At 44.0% G+C, this 27,599-nt stretch overlaps 1 protein-coding gene across 2 annotated transcripts in view; it reads right to left on the bottom strand.

The window, feature by feature from the left end:
• LOC147727632 (phospholipid-transporting ATPase ABCA1-like) overlaps positions 1-27,599 on the bottom strand; it is a 2,839,360-nt gene that overhangs the window by 1,467,721 nt on the left and 1,344,040 nt on the right. For both annotated transcript variants that reach the window (XM_086961649.1, XM_086961650.1), the window contains exon 17: positions 27,001-27,205. In XM_086961649.1, coding sequence (XP_086817775.1) covers positions 27,001-27,205 — 205 coding nt within the window. The remainder of the gene's footprint in view (positions 1-27,000; positions 27,206-27,599) is intronic.

The raw sequence follows: 27,599 nt of genomic DNA, 5'->3' as shown, positions 1-27,599 counted from the left end.
CTTGAGGGCAGACGATGTTCATATGTTTATGGATTGTCCTGATTTAGCGGACTATTGGGGGAAGATAAAGAAATTTTTGGAAGAAGTTCTCTCAATGCCTATAGCACTCCCAAGGTTTACAGTCATGTTTGGGCTTGTTATGAACTATCAAGTTAATGACCTTCCCACTAAATTTGTATTTTTTACCATCCTCTTAGCAAGGCGCGAGATTTGTAGGGCATGGAAAGATCCAACTCCCCCAACCTTTGCTAATTGTCTGAGGCAGATTATGTTAACCTGTAAATCAGATGTGGCATGCGATCCCAGAAGTGTGACGAATGTTTGGGCAGCCTTGGTGGCATGGCAATCTCGATGATTGGTTTTCCAATGATTTGTCTGGAGCCCTGCTGGTTCCCCGTACTCCTAAGTAGCAAGGGGCGCACACAGATCGGCGAAAGAAAAGGAGTTTGGAGGGGAAGGTAGTGGCTGCTTGAGGGTACGGGCAATCCAACTTGCATCAGGCCAAAACCAACGAGGGTCGGTGCAGAACGGCCAGCAGTGCATGGAGGAGCCAGTGTCCCATCAAGAGTTCCATTTGTGATATATGAGGATTACCAGAAATTAAAAAAAAAAAAAAAAAAAAACCCTAACTTTGCAAATGAGTGCGTTATTTTGCCCAAAAAAATGGTCTGATTGCAAAACAACAGTCATGCAGCCATACAACTAGATATTTGAGAACTTTTTTGGGTCTGGTTTTCCCTATTCACTTAACTCTTTATGTTGGTTGTTTTAAACAAACTCACAGCTGAGTGTTAGGGGAATGACCAAAGATAGCTTATGGTTAAGGCTACAGATCTTTGTGTGTCTGAGGGATTGAGTTGCAGCACGCAAATTGTTACACTCATCCACCAAATAGAAGAAAGACAATCATGTGAGAGACATCAAAACAGATTGACGAGTGTCTATCTTTTTGAAGCGAGGCAATATGCATAACCGAGGGATTGAAAAGTATACATTTTATTATACTACCAAAATTGGTTGTTTGATTTGTTTTTTAAAAACTTAATGCTGCATTATTAGTTATATCGATGTTCCACAATTGACAAATGAAAATATTTAATTTTTTACATGCTGTTTTTTAAATGCTGTTGAAGTATTTAACATGACCTGAATGTATTATATTAACTTTAATATCAGCGCACAACAAAAGTGAAGTCATGGAAATTTTATGGCTGTTTTATTTGTTTGTAACCAATACTTTGAACAATAAATCAATTACAAAACGGAAAGAGTCGGTATTGTGAATGAACTACAATACTGATCATTAATATCAAAACCAGGTGTAAAGAGCAATTGTACTCAATTCACAATTTTAAGGAGTACATGTATTCAAAGTGACCACAGATAGAAAAGCGCCAAGGCAATTATGTCATTGCTTATAGATAGTTTATGTACACAATTCAAGAACATATAGACGGTTGCAAAGAAGGAAGGCGGAAATAGGATAGTGATAGTGAATGGGAAAGTATAAGTCAAGGAAGGATACAGAAATAACAATTGAATATTTAAGCAAACTGGTACTACAATCCAGTCAAACAAGGCATGTCCAATATACGCTTCTTAATTAACATGTAATCTGTAAATTAAAAAATCCTGTCTTTAGGGTGGAAAGGCGTCGACGTTTCGACTTGACTTGTGCTGTGAGGGTAGTTTACGGCCTCAGCGGCGAGTCTTCTTCAAGATAGAGAAGGGGGCAACCTAATCCTGTTGCCAGATGGCTACACAGGGAAAATCCAAAAGGATGCAGCTAGGGGCTCCAATCGCCTTACGTGCTGCTGTGGGAATTAAGTGCGATTTCCAACGTCATCTTAACATCACCATGGTGAATTCCTAGGTGAAGGGAGCTTCTAAGTGCTCGGAAGTGCTCACGGTTGACTTTTTGGGTTACCCCGTCATTTGTAATGACTGTTTTATTTTTTTGTCTGACAACTTTGTCCATGCCACGTTGTCACTCTGCTTAAACACATGAGAACTCGGAAGAATAGTTAGTTTAAGTACAAGAGAGGTTAGAGACAAAACCCCTCGAGGACAAAGTGATCTACTAAAGCCCCCACGTTTTAGGCTGAAAAAGATAATATCAACAATAGGCATTCATAGATGAAGACACAGGGTTTGAGTCACAACAGGAATGTAAAAGCTACCAACATTTCCAATAATACATTCTACATTAACGAACTATCAAAAATATCCTATGATGTTCATGACCATATCCATATCCATGTTTGAGATCCACGTTTGTAGACTTACTGCATTTGTATGTTCGTGCAATTCCAGGTTGATTTTCAAAATCCTCAATATGTACATCTGTAGGTAGTTAATTTATTGTAATACACCTGTGAGGTGTAATACTTCTATTAAATAAATCTTGCTATATTTTCCTAACCTAACTGAAATCCTGCAAACATCACAGTTTGTGCTCTCTCCCCAATTGGCACGTCTCTGGTGTTTTGCTCCTTCTTCTCTATATCTAATATACCTACTTTAATGACAAAAGTGCGGAGCACACTGTGCATCTGAGCCATCAGGTTACCTTCTCCTCTTCCTCTTAATTGAAGAATTATAGGGCCCTATTCACAAAGGTAAACTTAGACCTGAAGTCTAATGACCCAATCACAAAGGTAAACTAGGAACTGAAGTCTTAGTTTACCTTTGTGAATTGGCCCTTGGACTACAGGTCTAAATTTAGACATAATGTTCTAAAATTAGACTTCAGGTCTATGTTTACTTTTGTGATTTGGGCCCATGGACTTCAAGTCTAAACTTAGACTTCAGGTCTAAGTTTAACTTTGTAAATCAGTACCTTACATGGGTAACAGTGAATTATGGGGGTGTTTTTCACCGAGGCATTCTGAGTGCCATCAGACAACGAGAGTGAAGTTGTGTTGTCCATGATGTCACTCAGAATCTCGAGGTGAAAAACATCATCGTAATTCACTCTTTACCCATTTATAATTTTGTGTTAAGTATGGCCCCAAAACTTTGCTAATTCTTAGAGGCAAGATGGCGTCTGAGTAACATCTTACTCGAGACGCTCCTCCGGGCGGACCCCCAGCATGATGGAACTCTACCTGATACTGTGCTAGAACACCAAAAATGAAATACCTGGTGATAGAGATCGGCATGGTACACCGATGCGACCAACTCGGAGTGTGCGAGACGAGTGATGTTCTCGCTGCGAGGCCGCTCCTAGAATCAGTGTGGCTCGCTCTGGCATCGGCAGCGTCCTCCAGTGGGCTGCCATGGAACAGATGATCCAAGCATTCTCTGTGCTCCCAAGCTGTCTGCAGAGAAAATCCTCATTGACACCAAGAAGCATGCACAGAACAGTCTTTTCCGTTCTGTGGTACCAGTGACTCTTTCAGAAGAAACTTTGTAGTAGAACCTAAGCTACTGTAAGGCTCTGCTCTCTACAAGCAAACATGTCAGGACGTGGTGGGAAATCTGCTAAGACTGGGAACACTCAACCATGTTTGGCAATAACTGTAGGAGCCATCCAACCTCCCTCGCTGCCTGTAGAAAATTGGGGCAAAAGGATTGAGGCTCGCTGGGGCAAGAGATAGTAAAAAATCGAGAAGGCGGATAAAATTGAAACAGTTAAAAAAATCTCTGCAGACATAAACCCCCAGGACCTGGTATCCTGTCAGCCTTTAATTACCAATATTTTTGGCCCAACAGAGGTAGGCTTCCAAAGGGCCCCGACGAAGGAGAAGGGTGCGGAGGAGCAAACCACGGTTGGCACTACATCTTCTTCTGGGGTTGAACCCAGACATCATTGAGAGCCAAACTCTACCTCAGACCTGGCCCTAGATGTTGAAGATCCTACCATCACAAGCCCCATCAAAGGTCCCCAATATGATAAGAAAATGCTTTAAAACAGTCTGGAAATAACCGAGAATAAGAGCTCCTCTACCCGGTAAGGAGGCTGGGAAATACCTCTCTACTCCGGACCTGATCTCCCAATATCCTTAAGAAATTGTATTCCTTAAATGATGAATATGAGATCTTGGACCTGAGTATAACAGCCTTCAGGGAAGAAGAGGGGCGCATCTGGAACAGCAGCACTAGGTCGGAATTTCCCTAAAAATCCCAAGGCCAGAAGAAATCCCTAACAAAGAAAGGGAGGAGGAAAGAGATGTGCAAAACCTCGGAATGCGGAAGTACCGGGGATATGAAATGGGACTACTAGGAAAAGAGAAATAGGTAAAGCCAGGATCCAAGGGATTTTGCCAATTCCAGACATCGCACAGCCCATGGTCTATGCATAAAGTCTTTATTGCACGTAACACTTTCTGTTTCCTGCCACTATATGTTGAGTTGCCTTCCTCAGTTTTTTATTGGCAGGAATGGTTATAATGAAATTCCCACACAGAATTATGGGGAGCAGCCAGATGGTGAGTTCGCTATTTACTTTCTCAAACACTCCTGGATCGTTCAGGATACTACAGTAAATAAAGCAGATAGTAGGTAATTCTCCATTATTTTTGCGCATTCAGGTATTATCCATCTTCCAGCCGATCGTCTGATATTTGCCTAAATTGTAGGGTGGTATTGGATGTCAAGATCGCCACCCCTCGTCTCCGGGTGTTTTGTATCATCTCCCCCACCAATATATATAAAGTGAGTTTAAAAGGTGCAATTGGGTCCTTTCAATGTATGTGAGTTTTACACACAGTATGCATGCTCAACTTATATTAGTGTCCTACTTCCTGCTTTGTGATTGCTCTACACAGAAACCCCACATATTCTTTCTTATCACAATCCCCTAATGGTTGAGTTCAAGGGAAAGAGACCCAGAACTGGGGGAAAAAACTGGAGCTGTGTATATGCCTTTCTTGTGAATGAGGAATACTGTAGTCACATGAGGAACTGGATCCCTTTGTTCCTGAAGGAGAATCTAGGGAGCACAGGAATTGATATTGTATGGCATGCTTTAAAAGCAGGAATAGGGGAGAAACCCCTACATTCTCTCCGTTTATGAATTGAAAACAATGACAGCTTCATGTGATATGCAAACTAGACTGGCAGTGGCAGAGGAGGCTCTGGTCAAAGTGCTTCAATTGGGTGAGGATGTCGACGAAGCACAGGCAAAGGTGGCAGCCACCAAATCATCTATAATGGAAATAATTGCGAAAGAAGCCGCAGATAGACTTAAAGTGAGGAGAGAGAGAGCATATGAGTGCAGTGAACAGGTAGGGCATCTTTTGAAAATAGGAGCTAGACAAAAAGTGTCGCGAAATATAATACAAGAGATCAAATACCCTATGCTGTGAGTGGTTACAGATCCAGTCAAAATTAGAAATGTGTTTCACTCATACTATCAAAACCTATATTGAGAGGATTCACCTGGGGACACTAGAGTAGTTAAAGTGTACCTGAATTCAATTCCTGCTGAGCAATTCTCTCACAAAGGCCAATTACTTTCAGATGAGCTCCCACAATGGATTGAGATACTACCATGCATCACTAGTTTCCCCACGGGCAAAGCTACAGGTTTGGATAGGGTTCCCGCAGAATATTATAAAAAAATTCTCACTGCAACTCAAAGATTGTATTACTCAGCTGTTTATACATGTATTCAAGGGGGGCAGACCACCAAACTCCTGGTCATGTGCAGAAATTTTGATCTTCCTTAAAAAAAAAATCTGCATGCGAGCCCAGCTCATATTGCGTTCTGACACTGATCAACAGGGATAGGAATATTTATTCCAAAGCTTTGGCCACCCGTATGGCATCGATTATCCATAAGGTAATTTCTATCCATCAGCACGGATTCATTCCAGGGCGTGGTACAACTGACCACACAAGGAGGGCTACCAAACTTTTAGATGCAATATTTATTTCCAAGACCCAATGGCGTTAATCTTGCTAGATGCAGAAAAGGACTTTGATAGGGTGTCCTGTTTTTTTTCTATCGGAGGCCCGGTCAAGGGTAGGAGTTGAGGAAGGGCTACTGCAGGCTAATAAAATGCTTTATGTCTACCCTACGACTAGGCTATTCAATAATGGAGCACTATTGGATAAATTTACCATAACATGGAGCACCCGACAAGGCTGTCCGAGCTCACCCTTGCTATTTGCAATCTATATCAACCCTTTTCTTTGTCAGTTAAAAAATAACAAGATTATCAGACCTATTTTGACACACGGCTGGGAAAAACAAGTGTTGGCACATGCTGACGATATTGCCCTTGTGGCCCCCGACCCCGATACTGCTTTACAGGAAATTGAAAAAGAAGCAGAAAGGTATGGGACACTCTTGGGGTATGCACTCAATCGTGGTAAGATGCAAATAGTGGGCAATGAGAATTTGATGATAAATGACACCAGAGTGGCCAAAAAAGCAACCTACTTAGGGATCAATATTTCAGCAAACATGGATAACATCGTCAAAGATAATGTAGATCCCCTATTAGTGAAAATCAAACAGGACCTGTTCAAACTACACTACCGTCATCTATCTATCATTGGCAGATATAATATAATTAAAATGCTATTCTTTTCTAAGTTTGTGTATGTTCTGCATACAATCCCACTGGAATTTTCAGTCGATTGACTGAAGAAAATAGAAGACCTTTTTTTCCCGATTCATCTGGGCATACACCAAACCAAGAAGGGCTTACAAATTTCTTATATTCCCCAGGGAAAGAGGGGGATGGGCCCTAACAACCTTAAGACTTTACTACTGGGCCACTACACTACTACATAATCTAGTACTTATACAAGAGAAACCAAAGGGAAGAGATATTGAAGAGGTCATGACCCCCCTCAAACTTATAATTGGGAAAGAAGCTTGGGGATGGGTATGGAGTTACCTAATTGATAATCCCTACAAATAAGTTCATTTTAAAACACTACAAGCGGGGTTTAAAGTCTGGAAGTCTGTTCGAAGACTAATAGTAGTCAGTCGGCTCAATTGTTATACACCACCCACTTATAAATAACCCAAACCTTCCAGACATTTATAAAGTTCACACGATTAAAAGATGGGGTGAGGTGGGACTGACAAAACTCTGATTCTTTTTCTCTCCAAGATGTCTTGTCTCCTTCAGAAACCTCAGAGATAGTAAGGGATTTTCTATATAAGAAAGGTGGTGGACCAATAGGATTCTCCAGAAATGATATAATTGAGAAACTGGTAGAGAACAGGGACTTGTCTGTACAGGCTATTTACAAAATGTTCAACTCACTAATGAAATATGACATGGAGGAAGGGTTGTTAAAATGGAAAAAGAAAATTGGGGGTACAGAAGACTTATTCTCTCACTCATTTAAATTGGCACAGAGTGTTTTAATTCTGGCCCGGCTACAGGTACAATATTACAAAACGTGCTTTTCTCTTTATTATACTCCAAATAACATAGCCGAATGGAGGAGTGGGAACGGGACATTCTGCCTCTGATGTGCATTATTTCAGGCAGATTTGTTTCATATCTTCACCTCCTGCAACATGCTTAGTAAGTTAAAACAAGAGGTTACTACATTTCTTAAGGAAGCTTTAGGAGTGGAATGTTCGCTCTCTAAGTCCCTGATAGTGCTGGGGGTGGCTCAAGATCCATGGGAAAAAAATGGAGAGGAACTGGTGTTTATAGGTATGGCGACCCTCTGTCTATGTATAGCATTGGCGTGGCTGGAGTCCAATCCCCCCGGATTTCAGCAGTGGCTTTCCCGCCTGCTTGCAAACTATCATTTGGAAAAGGCCATCTACGCAAGGAGAGGAATACGAGCATAAATGAAAGGCTGGAAAATGTGGGCGCCACTGACTAGATGGATAGAGGAAAGAGGGTAATTATTAAGGAGGAAGCTAACATGGTGATGCTATGACATATCACATTTTATCGGCTCAGAAGCAAAGGAAGATATTGAAAATGCATGAATTATAGGACTGGCTATCCCTGGTAAATCGGTTAAATCGGTACTAAGAATACATAATGGATTCAATGAATTGGAATGTGTAAAATGTATTGTAACAGGTTCTTGCCAACTCCCTGGGGTGGCGTGGGTGGGTGGGCGTTTGATGGGTGAAAGACAAAAAACACAAAACTGTTTTATGAAGATGAATTTCAATGTATGTTCAGACTTATCGTATTATGCAATAAAAAAAATAATTAAGTAAGGCCCCAAAATCATCTGGCCGTATTTACAACTGCTACCCAGTGGCAGATGAGTAATTGGGGAGGCCACACATAAGGTCCTTTGCTATGTATCCCTGTCCATAAAAGGTAAAAAAACAACTTTCTTGCAATCCTTGATCAACCCCCACCATCTTCTTAGCCTTCCTTCCCTCCTGCAGCTGAGTTTTATGCTTTCATTCACAGCAGGAAGTAGCACTGAGCGACAGGCTCTTAGAGAGCCCTATCATCCTGGCCTGGAACGCCTTTATGATGTAGCAAAAGTGGGTAACGGGTTTTGTTATCAAATGTTGCTACATCATAGCAGTGAGCTTTCAGACGACTTAGGCCCTGATTATGAGTTTAAGTATTATCTATTGCACATTGGAAATAAAAAGATACCACAGGATATGGTATTTACCATATATGATAAATAACACCTATCACAAGTGTGTGGGGGTAACATGCAGATTTTGGTGTTTAACACACAAAAATCTGCAGGGTGCGGTAAATACTGTACTATTTCTCCTGTTAAATTTCAGCACGTTTAACCTGCCAAAAGTTTATGACAGCTGAGGTAGTTAACACATCTGGTGATTATCGGATTCGCTAAATACAGCCAGACTCATAATTACAACCCATGCATAAACAGGGATTTATGCAGGAGTCGGAATTTACTGTCCCACTACTGCTCAGGGCCATAGAAACTGAAATAAACAATAGAAACAATCTATGAGCGCCCTCCATAACAAACTGATTATGGCTAACAGAAATTGAAATTTTGATTGCTCTTCATTTCGCTCATCTTGGCTTGAGACTTTACATATGACCAAAAATGTTATTGTTCCATGGATGACTGCTTTAACTTGAACATTTAAAGTAGCTTTTAAGCCATCTTTCTTGCTGATTTTTTTTGTCCACGCATTAAGCTTTTATCTCTATATTGCAATGTATAGAAATGCAGAGCTTAAGAAAACAAGTTACTTACCTGTAACTTTGGTTCCCCAGTATTGGTAACTTTCATAGATTCCCATGCTTTGTATAATTCCCCGTCGTCGGAATGGGAGCCTCGGTAAATAAAAAAAAATAACATAATCATAGAAACAAAAGAGAAAAAATAGGCCTAGGCCTCATCTCATTTTGTAGCATATCACCCTCTTTGTGTAAAAGAGCCCTAACTTTTCGCAAGGACCAATCAGAACAGCCTCACCCCTTGGAACCTTCCTGAGAGAGCTCAGAGCCTCAGATTTTCGTAGCCGTTGTGCAAACAGCCACCATCTCAGTAAAAAAAAAAAAGGCCGAGCTTTCCCCGGGGAGGAGGGTGGGCGCATGGGAATCTATGAAAGTTACCAATACTGGGACCCAAAGTTACAGGTAAGTAACTTTTTTTCTTACGCCAGTATTGGAACTTTCATAGATTCCCATGCTTTGTTTCTGAATAGCTAGCAGTAAATCACCAAAGCACATTTTGTTAGATACATGGCATCACATAACCATATGACAATTCTTATAATATACTTTGCTAAATTGTAACCAAGAAATAAAACATTGCTGATACCCCAAAAAAATGTGCTTACCATGATGGAGGGATTGTAGGGAAAGCTCACCTCTCATTGAAAAAGATTCCTAAGGACTGCTTGACCAACAGCAGCGTCGTCCCGTCCTGCAGACTCTAGGCAGTAGTGCTTTGTGAAGGTATGTGTACTGCTCCACGTTGCCGCCCTGCACATGTCCTTGATAGCGACTCCAGAGAAAAGAGCCACAGACGATGCAACAGATCTTGTGGAATGTGCACGGACTTTTCTGTCCAGTGGCTTGCCCGCTTGCTGATGGCAGAATTGATTCGCACTGGAGATCCAGCGTGAAATGCCACTCTTTGCTAAAGGAAACCCCTTCCGTGGTGCGCTGTAGGACACAAATAATTGTGATGACTTTCTAAAGGAGAGTGTGCGCTCTAAGTAGAATTTCAAGCATATTTGAACATCCAAAGAATGTAATGTCCGTTCCGCCGGAGTAGAAGACCGCGACAAAAAATGACTTTAAGATCAAGGGTTCATTCAAATGGAATTCAGACGGCACCTTCGGGATAAATTTTGGATTGGTGCCAAGGATAAGCACATACTTTTCAAATTGAAGGAAAGGATCCACTATTGAAAGTGCCTGGAGCTCACTAACTCTTCTAGCTGATGTTAGCGCTAAGAGGAGGGCCAGTTTCCAAAACAGGAATTTCAAGTCCGCCTTGTGAACCGGCTCAAACGGAGCTTTTGTGAGTTGAGCTAACCTCTAGGTTGAGCTGCCAAATTGGCGGAGGTGGGCGAACTGGAGGATGCATCAGAAACAAGCCTTTCAAAAACTGTTTAACAATTCTAGAGGACCATAGGGAAGGGCCTGAAGAAGTGCGCCGATACCTCGATATGGCTGCAAGATGCACCTTTACAGAAGAATGTGCCAATCCAGATTAAGCCAATGATAGTATATATGGCAAAATTTGATGAGGCAGAGATTTGTAAGGATGGAGAACCTGTCTTTGACACCACAGGTAGAACCTCTTCCATTTTGCCTTGTATGTTTTATTAGTGCTTGGTGCTCAAGCCTAGGACAAAACCTCTCTACACTCCTTGGGGAGATTCAGATGACGGAACTCTCTGTGTTCAGGAGCCACGCTGTCAAGTGTAGTGACTTCGGAACCGGATGGAACACCAGACCCTGATCCCTCGATAACAGGGACGGAATCTGTCGCAAGCGAATTGGATGATCCTGGGAGAGTAGAAGGAGTTCTGTGTACCAGAACTGCCAGGGCCACGCTGGTGCAATGAGAATCATCTTGCATGGCTCCGCCTTGATTTTCCTGAGTACCCGTGGTATGAGGGGGATTGGTGGAAAAGCGGAAAAGAATGCGCCGTACCAGGCAATCCAAAGTGCGTTCCCCAAAGATCCCTGATGGTGAACTTTGCTTGCGTAGAAACGGCATTTGGCATTCTCCGGAGATGCAAAGAGGTCTATGGTCGGTGTTCCCCAGACCGAGAACACTCCCTCCGGAATGGACTGGTTCAATTCCCATTCTTGATTCACCTCTGTCTGGCGACTCAGAGCATCCGCTGTGATATTAAGAGAACGTGCCATGTGTCCCGCCTACAGGTTGATCTTGTGAAGAATCGCATAATCCAAGATTCTTTGAGCTTCTTTGGACTGAGTTTGTGATCTCGTCCCCCCTTGTTTGTTGATGTAGTGCATGGCCGTCATATTGTCCGTCCGAACCAGCACTGTTTGATTTCGAAGTCTGGGAAGGAAAGCCTGCAAAACTAACCGAATGGCCGTCAGCTCCAAAAAGTTTATATTGCACTGGCGTTGCTCTGGACTCCAGTGCCCGCTGAGGTGCGCAGACATAATATCGAATCCAAAATATCGATTGGACATAATATTGAGTTGTAAATATAGATTGGACAAAGTATCGACAGGACAGAATATAGATAACCAAAATATTGTTTTTAAGGTAAGTGAAGTAATATCGACTGTTAAAAATATAGAAAGTTAAAATAGCAAAGTATATAATATAGATAGTTAAAAATATCGATTTTTTAATAATATATAATTTTTTATAGTGTCTTTTTATGTTATAATATGTGTGAAAAGTGTGTATTTATGTTATAATTATTTTTAATTAATTAATTTTGTTTTTGTAATTATTGTGTAATTTAATTCTGTAGAGGGTTGTGGGTTTATAGGGGTGGGAAGTAATTTAATTATAATTAATTAAATATGTAAATGTATTTATTGATAGTAATTTTTAATTAACTGTTAATGAATTTATATCTGTTAATTAATTTAATTTTAATTGGTAATTAATTTTTATTAATTGATTAATCGGTAATTATGTAAATTTTACTAATTTAATTTCTGTAGCGGGTTGTGGGTTTATAGGGGAATTGGGTGGGAAGTAATTAAATTATAATTAATTAAATATGTTAAATTATTTATTGGTATTTATTTAGAATTAATTATTAATTAAGTATGTATGGGTAATTATAAAAATGTTATTTGCCAATTAATTTAATTTAATTGAATAATTGGTAATTATGTTAATTCTAATAATTTATTTTCTGTAGCGGGTTGTGGGTTTATAGGGGAATAGGGTGGGAAGTAATTTATTAATAATTAAATAAATAATTAAATTTATTGAAATTTATTTAATTGGAAATAATTGTTAAATAATTTTTAATTATTAAATAATTAATTGTTAATGTTTAATTAATTTGTATTAATAGATGATTAATTGAAATAATTATTGTTAATTCGTAATTTTAATATATTAATTATTATATTGTATAACATTTTTAATTAATTATTAATAGATATTAATTTTTAAATTTGTAAATAATATATGAAGTATTTACTTTCCCTAATGTTGTATTCTCTGGAGTGGGAATAGTAATGTTAACCCCTACACTATCCAAAGCTTTCCATACTGTTGCACCCACTGGAGTGGGAATAGTCATTTTTACCACTACGCTATCCAACGCTTTCCCTACTGTTGCACTCTTTGGAGTGGGAATAGTAATTTTAACCCCTACGCTATCCAACGCTTTCCCTACTGTTGCACCCACTGGAGTGGGAATAGTAATTTTAACCCCTACGCTATTCAACGCTTTCCCTACTGTTGCACTCTTTGGAGTGGGAATAGTAATTTTTACCCTTACGCTATCCAACGCTTTTTCTACTGTTGCACTCTTTGGAGTGGGAATAGTAATTTTTACCCGAAAGCTATCCAACGCTTTCCCTACTGTTGCACCCACTGGACTGGAAATAGTAATTTTGACCCCTATGCTATCCAACGCTTTCCCTACTGTTGCACCCACTGGAGTGGGAATAGTACATTTTACCTCTACGCTATCCAACGTTTTCCCTACTGTTGCACCCACTGGAGTGGGAATAGTCATTTTAACCCCTATGCTATCCAACGCTTTCCCTACTGTTGCACTCACTGGAGTGGGAATAGTAATTTTAACCCCTACACTATCCAACGCTTTCCCTACTGTTGCACCCAATGGAGTGGGAATAGTACATTTTACCTCTACGCTATCCAACGTTTTCCCTATTGTTGCACCCACTGGAGTGGGAATAGTCGTTTAAACCCTTACGCTATCCAACCCTTTCCCTACTGTTGCACTCAATTCAATTCAATTCAAAGAATCTTTATTCAGTGATTAAAAAACACCATAAAAGCACACATATATATACATAGATAAAAAGTCATTAAACATTATTCAAGATCCTTGTACACAGTATTAATAAAAATGGAAATACCGACAGGCAAGTCCAACAATTTTGAAATAGAAAATCCAAAACATTTCATTCCTCTCCCCTTGTTAGCCTTAAACGGACTGCTACCTTAATAAAATTCATAATACAGCACAAAGTTAGAGGGTCCGAGGCTTTTTGTAAAAAGATGAATGCCTCCCTGGCATGTTCCTGTTGGGCTTTTTTTAAAATATTTACAAGAAATCTGCGCCTGGGCATAGAAAAAAAAGGACAGAGCAAAACAAAGTGAAGGGAGTCCTGCGGAGACCTGTTGTCGCAGCCGCAGGGTCCCTTCTGCTCAATTGATGTGGTAAAACCTGCTGGTGAAGCCAACATAAAGGGAAGTAAGTTCAGTCTGAAACGACACATTAGGAATCTATCCTGTGCGTTATGCATGAGGTACAGATAAGGCTCCATACCCTCCACACTCTTCACGAGATTATGGGCCCTCACTGTCTTTTTAGCTCCTTCAGCCTCAGCTCTGCATTGGCTTTCCCGCTCTAGGAAAATTTCCCCTACTTGTTTCTTGTGCTGGGCTAAAATTGTTGCAGGGTTCGTGAAGAGGTTTCCAAAACCTAATTCCTCTAGGGTGTTCTTTACGTATTTGAGCCAGGGAATGCGCATACACTTAGCCCTCTCCAAGCAGTCCAATAAAATTTCTCTGCTGAGACACGCATCAGGGTTAACCCAGATTTTTAGCCAGGCCACAATTGGCCTAAGTTTTACCAGGTCATCCAAGTATGGCCTCCCTAACTCCCTGTGTGCTACAATTCCAGCGGTACTAGGTGGTGCCCTCAGGATAGATTTCAAATATTTATTTTCTTCCTGTTGGATTCTAGTGGTGTTCACAAAGCCCCATACTTCTGCCCCATAAATTACTTTGGAGCATGATACGGAGCTGTACAAATTCATCACCTGTTCCGGGCTCCATCTGCCTAGCCTCCTGCCATAGCTAGCTATTGCCCCGTTGGAGGCAATCATTTTGCTACAACGTTCCGCCACCAGGGAATTAAACTGCAAGGCGCCGTCAAAATTTACTCCCAGATAAGAAAACGTTTTAACCTCTTCTAAAATATGGCTGCCTATTGTATAAGTACATTTAGAGGAAGTTTTTTTACCAGCCAGGAGCACATACGATTTACCCAGGTTAACAGAAAGATCTAAGGCACCCATGAACCTAACAAAACCGTCAATCAGGATTTGTAAGTTCCGGGGTGTACGTGCAATCAAGACCGCATCATCTGCGTAAAGCAGAACAGGAATATGACGCGACCCCACCCTTGGGGAATCTGCCTTTAAACCTAACAGAAACTGCTCCAAATTGTTGATATAAAGGGAAAACAAAAAAGGGGCGAGAATGCAACCTTGTCGGACTCCGCTCCTGCAGGGAAAAGAGTCGGACAATCCCCCCTCCCTATTAAATCGGACCTTGGCCGTGGTATCACTGTGCAATTCCCTTAATATGGTAATTAAACCACTCTCGATCCCCATACTTGACATCATCTCCCACAGTTTCTCTCTATTGACGTGGTCGAATGCTGCTGCCAAATCCATGAAACCCATATAAATCGGTTCATCGCTGGCCAGAGTATATTTGGCAGTCAGCATATACAGGTTCAGGCATTGGTCACTAGTGGACCTCCCTGTCCTGAAACCGTATTGAGTGTCCGAGAAGGTGTTATTTTCTTTGGTCCACTCGGACGGTCTGTTGAGGATTGCCCTGCCCAAAAGTTTGGCCGATACGTCAATCAGGGAGATAGGCCGATAGCACTTGGGATCGTCCCAATTGCCCTTCTTGAAAATCGGCACAATGATCACTTTAGACCAAGACGGTGGCAGGCCGCAGGTGGTTGCAGTATTTATAACCCCGGTCATTAAAGGGGCCCATAGTTCTATGTTGCTCAGAAACAGGTCAGGGGGAATTCCATCCGGGCCCGGGGCTTTATTTTTAGTCAGACCCTCCATCCCAGCAGTAATCTCCTTAAGAGTAAATACTACCGGTGAAGCCTGGCTTGGGGTTACCGGTAATTCTACAGGGGTACCAGGCTCATGGTTATATAGACCCCTATAATGGGTGACCCACTGCTTGGGGAGGATGTTAGCCCCTATCTCCGGGGAATCATTTTCTTGGAAGGTCGGTTTATTAATGATTCTCCAGAAACCCGCTAAATCCTTTCTTTCCCCTGGCTCTCTTAGATCTGCCCATGCTTCTGCCTGCAAAGCAAGTTTCCTCCTCTTGGTCTCTTTTTTGTATTTATCTCTGCACACCTTAATTTTTTGAGGGTCCCTTGGTTTTAATTTAAGGCAGCATTTCAACTCCCTCAGTGCTTTAGAACAGTCTTTGTCAAACCACCGGGGATTAGCCTGGTTTCGTGTGGGCGCACTAGTTTTAAGTAGGCCATCGATCAGGTTAGCGATCTGGTCAAATGCTTCCAGTAACCTTGATCCATGGACTTCTAAGTCTAAACAATCATTAATGGCCGATTTGCCCATGTCCACCAGGGCTTTATAAAACTTTTCCCCGTCTATTTTGGACCATTTTAGTCTCCTGCCTTGGTCTGTTACCCTCTCCGTGATTGTGCGGTGGACTCTGGTTCTAGCGCCCGCCCTATACATCAGCTCCAAAACAAGAGGGTTATGGTCGCTGAAACTGCTCCATTCTATCCCTACGCTAATTATTTTATTTAGCAAGGATCTCGAGGCCAGGATGTAGTCTATGATAGATGAGCAACCCCTGCCCTTGAATGTTGGTGGGAGTGTGCCATCCATCTGTGTGCCTATCATGTTAATGGTATGCTCCAAGTCATACTTGAGCCGAAGCATACTGAGAGCCGACCCAGTGGGCGTATAAGGAAAATGCGGCCCCTTCTCCCTAGGGCATTGTGACCAGTCTGTGTTGGCCTGGCCCAGTGCCGGACAAAGATGGCAGTTAAAGTCTCCCATTAATAGCAGCGCGTAAGACTGCCCCTTTTTTTGGAATGTAGTTTCTTGACCCAGCCTGTAATCCAGTTCAGCAACTAGTGGGGTATGATTGTCCGCTATCTCGTTGTTATAGATGTTGAAAACAGTAAATCTTAACCCCTTCCCGAGGAACCGGACTGCCTAAATCCCATATGAGTTCCAATCTGGGGAGGACCAGCTACCTGGGAGGTCTAAATCTGCGTAAATGGACAATCCACCCATTGCTCTCCCTGATCTGGTTTTCCGTGCGGGAACAAAGAAACACTTGTACCCCTGTAAGTGGTAATTATTCACCTGGGCCCATGTCTCCTGCACACAGATTACGTGGAATTTTCTGATGTAGTCAACCCATTCTTTGTTATTAAATTTGCCTGCCAAGCCTGCTGTATTCCAGGAGATCAATCTCAATGCCTCCCCCCTCTGCTCTAAACCCCCTGAGGCCTCGTTTGTATCTCCTGCTCTAACCCTTGCGTGTCCAGCCATGTCCCACTCCTATACATTCTATGTCTGTGACCCTAGGTTCAGCATACACAGATTTCCCAGCGCCACTCGGTGGGTTTTGCTGAGCCTGAAGGCTTTGCTCCTCCAACTCCTCTGCCAAAGCACCCTTTTCCCTGTCACCCAGGGGGGCATTATCCGTTTGTCAATCCACCCCCTCGAGACCAAGACAGTTAAACCGATTGAAGGTGTGAAAGGGTGGTTCTGGTCGGCCAAATAATGGCCTGGGGTTAAATTCATGGTGTCTCCCCCTCCGGCCAACCCTCTCCCAGTTATCATGATTTTGGGGCGGTTGCAATGGAGCAGGGATAAGGGGAAAAAAGAAAGACACACGAAGGGTTAGAATGGTGGATTCCCTAGATCTGTTCTTTCCTTGGCATATGTAAGACACAGTTCCTGCGTCCCTAAAGCTCACCAATATGCAGTCCCCTATTATAGATTTGTATGTTCTCCCCACCCATGGCACCCTTCTTACCATTATGATTTCATTATTAAGGTGTACCGGGAGGGGTCTGTTTATGTTTAGCCACTTGATTACCCTACTTTTTAGGGAACAAAAATCCTCAGTTTCACCTACTTCAAGTGGGGGGACGCCCGCCATGACTACAGTGAAATCATTTGTCTCAGGGGGTAGATTAGTCCTACGTGGTCTAGGGGGAAGCTTCATTAGAGGAGTCAATGTGGTGCTATCTACCGGCTGTGCCGGAGGAACAGGGTCAGCAGGAGGAATGGGCGTATTAGAGTTGAGGGACTTAGTTCGTGCAGGCTTGGTCCTCAAGGGTTGATGCGGGACCGCCGCATTCGCGGCCTGTGGAGGGGCTGGATTTGCTACACTATTTAAGGGCTGATGAGGGGCCAATGGGGTGGGAATGGGCTCTGAATGCCTTCCCTGGTGACCAGCCGGGATTTTCATGCTACTTAATGTAGCCTCCAGAATGGTAAGTCTAATCTCGACCTTTTTTATACTCTCACTGATTGGTAGTAATAGAGACCTTAGCAGGAATTCCAGGTTTCCAAGCGGGACAACAGAAAGGGGGACATTAGCAATATTAGTTCCTGTATCTTTTATCAGCGCGGGAGCCAAGGCATCTTGGTCAGTAGGTTTAGGGTGTAATTCATCCGGTGATTTCGCTACCAATGTGGGGGGTTTTGAAGACCTCCCGAAATCGGAGTGAGGGATTTTGGGTTTGCTCTTCCCCTGGGCTCCCTTCAATTTACTCCTACGTTTATTAGGAGGGGGCCCATATACTCCTTGCGTGGTGGCTGGCTTAGGTTTGGCTTTCCTAGCTTTCGGGGCTGGAGGGGGTTGGGAGACTAGATCAATGGTCGCCCTAGTAGGGCTTGGGCTGATGGCTGGGGCTATACTCATAGGAACTGGTGGGCTGTTTGTGCAATCCCTCAACAGGAGTGGGACATCATCTATTGGGGTCAACTCCTCCCTAGGCGTGGTGGGGTGTTCTCCAAGGGGTCTGTTTTTTAGGTTATCTATTGAGCGTCTCCGCTCTGCCCTTAGCCGGGATAAGTTACTCTCCTTGTCCACCTCCCCCACAGCCCGGGAGAAATAGTTCTCTAAGGTCCTGTTTTTAACTCCTCCCTGCTTCAAGGGGGTACTCTCCCTTGCCGGGGACGGCATAACGATAGATGGTAGATTGTATTCAGCGGGGGGCTGTAACAGCAGATGGGACCAGGGTTCAAATGACCAACACAAGAGGGTAGGCCCAGCCCAGCCTACTCCGGCCTATGACGGCCTTAGACGGTCCCGCCCTTGTCCCGGGCATCTCCCGGTCGCTCCCGCGAAGCGGAAGCTCTGTTCACCTTTGTACACTGCCACACCCGCTTGGAGGGCAGATAGGCGGGGGCGTGGCCAGCGGGGAGAGCAGCCCAGGTGTGACCGGTTGGGCGCGCAGGGACTCCTGGACGCTGGAGTCCCTGCCTCAATGCTCGCAGCCCCGCTGACACACTCGCCTGCCCCGCGCTCCCCACAAGCTTCTACAAACAGCCAGCAGCTCCCACAGTCAGTAAGGCGGTGCGGGACCCGCGAAGCGGGTCGGGCGAGGCGCTAGCAAAATCCTCACGTGCAGGGGTGCGCAGGCATCCCACAGAGCGCCAACGTCCGCAAAGAGGTCATCACAATTGGCAGAAGGGTCCCAGTGGGTCGAGTGCTTGATCCGCTTTTGACTCCGTTGGCGGGGGGCGTGGCCAGTGGGGAGAGCAGCCCAGGTGTGACCGGTTGGGCGCGCAGGGACTCCTGGACGCTGGAGTCCCTGCCTCAATGCTCGCAGCCCTGCTGACACACTCGCCTGCCCCGCGCTCCCCACAAGCTTCTACAAACAGCCAGCAGCTCCCACAGTCAGTAAGGCGCTGCGGGACCCGCAAAGCGGGTCCGGCGAGGCGCTAGCAAAATCCTCACGTGCAGGGGTGCGCAGGCTTCCCACAGAGCGCCAAGGTCCGCAAAGAGGTCGTCACAATTGGCAGAAGGGTCCCAGTGGGTCGAGTGCTTGATCCGCTTTTCACTCCGTTGGCGGGGGCGTGGCCAGCGGGGAGAGCAGCCCAGGTGTGACCGGTTGGGCGCGCAGGGACTCCTGGACGCTGGAGTCCCTGCCTCAATGCTCGCAGCCCCGCTGACACACTTGCCTGCCCCGCGCTCCCCACAAGCTTCTACAAACAGCAAGCAGCTCCCACAGTCAGTAAGGCGCTGCGGGACCCGCGAAGCGGGTCCGGCGAGGCGCTAGCAAAATCCTCAAGTGCAGGGGTGCGCAGGCTTCCCACAGAGCGCCAATGTCCGCAAAGAGGTCGTCACAATTGGCAGAAGGGTCCCCTACTGTTGCACTCTTTGGAGTGGGAATAGTAATTTTTACCCTTGCGCTATCCAACGCTTTCCCTACTGTTGCACTCTTTGGAGTGGGAATAGTAATTTTTACCCTTACGCTATCCAACGCTTTCCCTCATGTTGCACCCTCTGGAGTGGGAATATTAATTTTAACCCCTATGCTATCCAACGCTTTCCCTACTGTTGCACCCACTGGAGTGGGAATAGTAATTTTAACCCCTACGCTATCCAACGCTTTCCCTAAGCTTGCACTCTTTGGAGTGGGAATAGTAATTTTTACACTTTTGTTATTGTACGTTAATAATATTGGCCATTATTTAATTATATTTTGTTACTATATATATATGTTTTAACAAATATGAATTAAAAAAAATTTGTTTACTTTCATTAATTATTTAATTATTCTAAGGTAATTTAAGTATTTTTAAGTATATTTTAGTAAATAATTTTTAATATTACTTTAATTTAACATTGTTTTTATTAAAGTCGATATTTTTAAAAACTATATTTTAGTAAACGATATTTTTAACTCAATATTTTTGTACTTACCTGTTTGTAGATAGAAACTCGATATTTTGTCTGTCAATATTTTTTCAACGATATTATTGATGGTCGATATTCTGTCCCTCGATATTATGTCAGTGATCCGCCCGCTGACTTGAAGCTCTTGGAGCACTGCTCCCCAGCCTTCCAAGGAGGCATCCTTGGTCATGATCATAGGAGATGGTAGAATCCTGAATGTCAGCCCTTCTTCGATGTTGTCTTTCACCAGCCACCATTCACAAGCATTTCTCATTTCTGGCGTTACCAACACCTTGTCGTTGAAAGAGCCCTCTGCTTGGCACCATTGTTTGTCTAGCTCCTCCTGCAGAGGACGCATTTGTAGCCTGCAATGCGGTATTAATGGTATGCAAGATGACATCGACCCGAGCAGGGACTTGTAGAGTCGTAGTGAAAGGCATTTCTTTTTCAGCACCTGGCGCGCCGAGACGATCAATTTCTGCTGACGTTCGTCTGACAGACGAGCTGTGCATCGCTTCGTGTCCAAAATGGCCCCAAGGAATCTTGTGGACCTGGAAGGTTGCAGAACTGACTTGTTCTTGTTGAGCTGAAGGCCCAGGTGACTGAACAATTGGATGCAAGTTGAAACGGCTTGGGAAGTTTCCTTGAAAGATGGAGCTTTGACTAGCCAGTCGTCCAAGTAGGGGAAAACTTTCAGGGATTGTTTTCTGAGAAAAGCCGCCACTGGTACTAACACCTTTGTGAATATCTGTGGTGCAGACCGAAGGCCAAACGGAAGCACCTTGAATTGGAAATGGCTCTTGCCTACTGTGAAGCGTAAATATTGTCTGTGAGCTGGGTGTATCGATACGTGGAAGTACGCCTCTTCCAAATCCAGAGACGCCAAATAGTCACCTGGGTTCAGTAGACCAAAAATATCTTGGAGAGTTACCATCCTGAAAGACAGTTTGATGAGATAAGTGTTGAGCTCTCGTAGGTCTAATATGGGGCGCCAAGTGTCTGCTGTTTTCCGAAACAGGTTTTCTGTATTGCTCTTTGAAATCATACAGGAAACAGTCAGACTGCTCCGTTGTAATTGGCAGTCGTACCTCTTCGATGCTTTTTCCATGAGGTTATGGAACCCCCCAATATCTGCTGGCGGCGACACGTGTCCCGTCCAGTGGCGTCAGGATCTTGCAATCCACTGTCACCGGGATCCAAGTCTGGGTCCTGCAATGGATCAGTCAAAGGATCTGCTTGTACTTCATCATCGGAAGATGTATCCTGCAGAACGGTATTGGTTGGCTCAGGGTCCGTTGTCCGTTATAGCACCGCTGGTATGACCACTGGTGGTGTCCGAGGTACCACCTGTGTAGGAGGTAGTATGACAACTGGCTGCGCCTGTGGCAGCACCGGAGTTGGAGGTCGTTCAGGCAGTACTGTAGGTTGTGATGGAAACCTGATTCTGTAGTCCTGCAGCATCATTTGTAGATCAGAGACTAGAGAGGCCGGCATGGCCACCATGTCCTGTCCCAAACCTGGAGGACGTCGCTCCTGAGGAACATAGTGATGCACCTGTTGTTCATATGCATGCTCATAGTATTCTTCTGTGTCAGTCTCTTGCAATTTTACATTCAAATCAATCTGAGGGACTGTAGGCACCCCATAATGGCCTCCATCTTCCCCCTCCTCAACCGACTCGTCATCCAGAAGCATTGATGGTGGAAGAGGCCTAATCTGTCTAGGAGACGTAATTTCTGGTGTAATTTTCAGCTTCTGTATTGGAAACTGCATTTTTTGACCCGTTGATGGCCTCGTCGACGTCGTCGTTGTCGAAGGTGCCACCGTCATCGACGAAATCGTCGATGGAATCGTCGACGGCACACTGGACCTCGTCGACGGAGTCTTTATTGTCACTGACGGCATTATCGTCGACGGTTTCGTAGTCGAGCTCGTCGTCATCATCATCAGTGTCGTCGTCGAAGTCGTCGTCGTCGACTACGTAGTCTTCGCCGTCGACAAGGCCGTTGACAGCACCTTCCCTGACACCATCATCGACGACGAGGAAGTAGTCATTGTCGATGAACAACCAGATACCTTAAACGCCGACGGAGTCGTCGACGTCGACCCCACCATCGTGGACGGTCCCGTCGATGGAGTCAATGAAATAGTTGAAGCTTTAAGAGAAGTAATAGTCATCGACGTACCAGTTGTTTTCGTCGTCGACGGACACCGTTTTCTCTCAGGCATGGTCCCTGGATTGACTGCAGAGTGCTTTTGGACAGTTTTTTCCTTTTTGAACGGAGGAGAAGTGATAAAAACCTCCTTTTTGTCCTTTGTGGCCATCTCCAATACAGTAGCCTCTCCTTTTCACTTCCGTGAGGAGATTTAATGGGACTAGCCCTCTCAGACCTGTCAGAGATCTTATGAGGGGCCATGATAGGGGGCTCGGCTGAAGTAGAGGGAGAAGACCTACCCCTCTTCTTGGATCTCCTAGAGGAAGACATAGATGTAGAATCTTCCTCATCCGATGAGAGCACCTCCTTCAGAGTCTTCATCTTCTACAGCCAGGTCAATAGCCGGCCCTCCCTGTCTCGCAATGTCTTTGTAGAGAAGGTTCTACAAATTGTGCAGTCTGTGGCCTTGTGGTCCGGGTATAAGCAATAAATACAGCTCTCATGCTTATCTTCTACAAAAAGCCTCTTTTTCCCACAAGACGCACAGGACCTGAATAAAGCCTTCTTTTCCTTGTCAGACATAGTTTATTTGTAGATGAAAAGTTGAAGAAATAGGTTGAATAAAATAGAAAACTGAGCAGAGCTCAGTGGAGACTCCCTAGCACAACGTGCAGTAGAAAAATCTGAGGCTCTGAGCTCTCTCAGGAAAGTTCCTAGGGGTGAGGCTGTTCTGATTGGTCCTTGCGAAAAGTTTGGGCTCTTTTACACAAATAGGGTGATATGCTACAAAATGAGATGAGGCCTAGGCCTATTTTTTCTCTTTTGTTTCTATGATTATGTTATTTTGTTTTATTTACCGAGGCTCCCATTCCGTTGACGGGGAATTATACAAAGCATGGGAATATATGAAAGTTCCAATACTGGGGTAATCTATATGATGGCTAGTTTCATCACCGTTCTTAAAGCATATTAATTTCGGGCCATATTCGAACACGGACTAACCTTATTCTTTACTAAGTAGTCAAGTTTAACATGAGACTCTAGGGTGCAATCTTAAGACTTGTAAATATTTAGCTAATTTTGCTAGGAGCATTCGATAAATATTGACAATTCATCTGTGCCTTCTATCAGCTGCGGCCAGCACAGGTAAGCATGGTGAGGTGGGCGGGCTGGGGTGGTAGAGTGGTGAAGTCAACAGACGACGGAATAGGTATTATTAAATAAATAAATAATGCCTATTCCGTTGTCTTTCAACTCCCTCTGCCGCACCTGCTTCACTGCGCTTACCTGTGCAAGCCGTCGCTGCCTTCTAGTATTGCTGCTTGTGCTCTTTTGAACTCCCATTGCGAGGTGCCCATCATAACTTGTTGTATCTTTCAAAGACTTTGAAAAATGTTCAACTGATTTGCAAGTTTCTTAAAGGAACTTATTTTTAACTGTTAACATTTTTCAATTTATTGTATTAACATTGATCTTTTCCCAATGAGCTTTTCTATTTTTCTATTTTCTAGGACTTCTGTAAACTAACAATAGGAAAAGTGTATTAGTTTGAGTGACTTCCTGTCAAAGGTTCCTAAACATTGTTGTGAGAGATATAGCTGACAGACGACAACAGTTTTCTTGAAGAATGTGTTCTCAAGGAAGACCATGAGTGCTACCTACAGAAATCAACCCCTGCTTCTTGTTTCTCTTTGCTGTTGGGTGAAGGGTCTATACCTGTGGTTGTTAATCTGTGGTCCAGAGACCCTTAGAGGGCTGCAAAACTTGCTCTGGGGTCCAAAATTGTTTAAAAAATGAAATATTAACAGATTGACAAAGTTTAAATAAATTCAAAAACCAAATAGAAAATTGAAAAATATTAAATGTGAAGGAATTTGAAATTGGAAGCTAAAAATGAAGTTGATACCCTTGTATTAATATGTGGGGCAGTGAAAGTGCATTGGACAGAATATATAATGGATGATGGGTTGTCTTTATTGAATTTAGAAAAACTGCAACGTTCCCATTACATTTTAATGTTAATTTTGAATATTTTTTAATGTGAAATAAATTAAATATTTCATCATTAGCGTATTGGTTTGGGGTACAAATCATCAAAATTGCTTATGTGTGGGTACTCAGCTTCCAGTAAGGACTCAGTAGGGGGACTCCTGGATTCTAATAATTATTCAGGGGATCCCTGGATTCCAGTAATGATTAAGTGGAGGTCCACATGATTCAAAAGGTTAGGAAACACTGGTCTATACTATAGGCCCCTATGAGTGGTAAAAATGTGCACTGGCCTTCATCAGCCAGCTTGGTCGATCCTTTGAAACTGTGAGATGCACTTGGCTCATTGGCACTCAGCATCTTTAAAACTGCCTAGCTTTGGAAATATATGCTAGACCTGCCCCGCAGCTCATAGAACATCCTGTGGACTTCGAGCAGCATAAGTCATGCAAGAGTCTGAAACTGTAGGATGCCCACTTTCCTCTGGGTAGGACCTAGTCCAAAGACTCTGCAGTACCTCTGCTGGACTACCCTGGAGTGGAGACCGTATGGGAGACCAAAAAAGAGACACAGAGCATTGGACCAAAAGGTAATCCTCATCACAAAAACAGAGGTGTGCTGATGAAGAATCAGCTTTGATGACATCAGATGTTTGCAAGCATCTACTACACTATTCATGGGAGAGGATGAGGTCAACATGAGAGGAAGCATGAAAGGAAGTTTAGCTTTGTTGACAGGCTGCCTTGTTTCATGCAGCCGCTCAGCAACGTTTTTTTTTTCTTCAAACCAAACTCCCAAACTACCTCTTGCCAGGCTAACCTTAATTAATAACGATGGGTGAGGATTGAATTGCTCACCCAGCACAGACCGTCTGGCCTGCCCTCCGCCCTGGACCAGCGAACACACACGGACACTGCACTGCAGATTGGACCCTTCTCAAGAGCCTCGAAGGCCCACTGTCATTCGTCGCTGATGCACTGGACTGATCGAGGCCCCATACACCACGTCACACCCCCTCCGGCGGTGCCTACGCCCTGCTCCCGGTCGGCATGGGGGCCTTGGACCTGTGGGGCCTACTTGAGCCTGGTGACACCTGGTGCGGCGGACTGGGCCGCGGCCCCATGAGACAGCAAAGACGACACCATCATCTCGGCGACGCCATTCCCCCAGCCGCGTCTTCATGAGGTACTTTGGCAATCTTGGAGCACAACAGTGTTCTGGCTGGGAAGACTTTTCATTTCGAAAGGGGCATAGGCTGCGTGGCCTGGAGATGAACTGGACTCAAAGTAATAGCGCTTTGACTAACCTGGTGTACAGCCCGTTCAATTCCTGGCTCGCCCAGATGCAAATTAACGCACGGCCGCCTCTGCCGAGGAAGCTGCCCGGAAGGGAAGTTAGCCCAGAGCCTTGAGGGCTCCACATCCTGAGTCCCGGTCCCGAGATGGGGGACCGGGTGAAGACTGGCACTGTGAAGGCAGGGCTCTTGTGAGGAGAGAAAGCCCTGCAAGCACCACTGCAGGTGAAGAGACAGGGGAAGGCGAAACTGCCCACAGAGCCGGTGAGTGAGGACTCAAGAGGATGGGGTGGTTCCGGTCAAGGGACAGATTTCGAGCAGGCCCGCCACGAGAGCGGGCCGATCCACCGTTGGTCAGCCACCAATTACTCGGGCCCCGAAGCGTTAAAATAGAGAAATGCTTTTATTTCTTCTAACTGCAAAGTATAGCACACTTCCAAAGTCGGAATTGTTTCAAAGTTAGTCTAAGCATAGTAGTTTGTACTGGAAGGGTACGCTTTCAGGACAAATCTATATTAGATATCATGCACACACACTTTCAATACAGTGCAAAGGTGTGTGTGACACTAGGAAGCATTCTTTTGAGCCACTGCTAGGGAGAGAACAGGACAATGCCATATCTTAGTATATACTGTTCCTTCCCGTCTCTCTCTCACGCAACTTTGGTTGCCACACTGCGATATGTAGCGTTTGTAAATCAGAGCCTTTGCCCACTGTGTCTACCAGCTTGGGGGCATATATCAAGAAACAGCGTTAAAATTATTGCTGCTTTAGCGACAGAAAACTGCTGCTAAAGCGGCGATAACTGGCTTGATAATAAACCCTTGAAAATTCCAATAGAAGCCCATGTTCTGGTGTCAACATGGGCTTCTATTGGAATTCGCAAGTGCATATTATCTAGCCCATTATCGCCGCTTTATTTAGCGGCAGTTTTTTGCCGCTAAAGCTGCAATCATTTTTATGCCGTGCTTGATAATATGTCCCTAAATGAATGAGGAAGTGAATGGCCAAAAATTGAGTCAAGCTATTTGCACTCAGCCCATATTGGGAGCCGAGGTGCCGAGGCTATTTACACCCATTATAGTATCTTTCTTTCACTTTCAGCCGTGAGCATATTCTTCAGTGTATACTTGCCAAAAGGATCAGTGTTAGCAGCGTGACATCATAAGTCAACTGCTAAAACCTTCTCTTAGGGTTGTGCTGAAGACAGAACTCTCATGTTCTAAGAAAATGAAAGGCAGAGATTTCTAGGAATGGTATAGACAGATTATATTCAGTACATTGTATGCAATAAAATCATCATACCTGGAAAGACATTTTCAATGTAACACGTCAGCAGCAAGTAAAGGATTCCGTCAAATATCATCATGAACATCGAGACTGCAAAGCTGTAGCTCTCGCCATCCACCGGACTAAGGCGAATGTTGCTCCACGACAGCCCAATTCCTTGCTGCTCCCAGCGTGAAAAGTTCTCGCACCCAAATCCAAAGGCCACAGTGGAGAAGAGGCTCTGTGAATACACCACGTCATGAGTTTACTTTCTTTACAGCACATCCGCTATATTGCTAGACTGCATAAATATGTGCAAATTAGCAAATAATCCACAGCAACTGGTGCAGGAAGTCATCAAGCTCGCTCAGAAGTATATTTTAAGAGCAAAAGGACAACACCAGACGGAAAGAGAGTAGTGACATAACACATCTCTGTAATAAGGTAAAGCTGAGGAAACTCTGAGGTGATTTAACATGGCATGGAGGTACATATAGGCATTCAGAAAGCAGAAACATGTTGTCAATCGTCAACAAAACAGAAGAAAACAAGTACCACATAGACATTATTAGTGCAAAAATCCCCACACAAAAAGAACATGTACAGCAAATCCAAAAGCAGTGCTGATCTGTCCG

Source organism: Lissotriton vulgaris, chromosome 3_1, assembly GCF_964263255.1.
Source record: "Lissotriton vulgaris chromosome 3_1, aLisVul1.2, whole genome shotgun sequence".
Taxonomy (NCBI): Eukaryota; Metazoa; Chordata; class Amphibia; order Caudata; family Salamandridae; genus Lissotriton; species Lissotriton vulgaris.
This window is presented reverse-complemented; position numbering and strand designations above follow the sequence as displayed.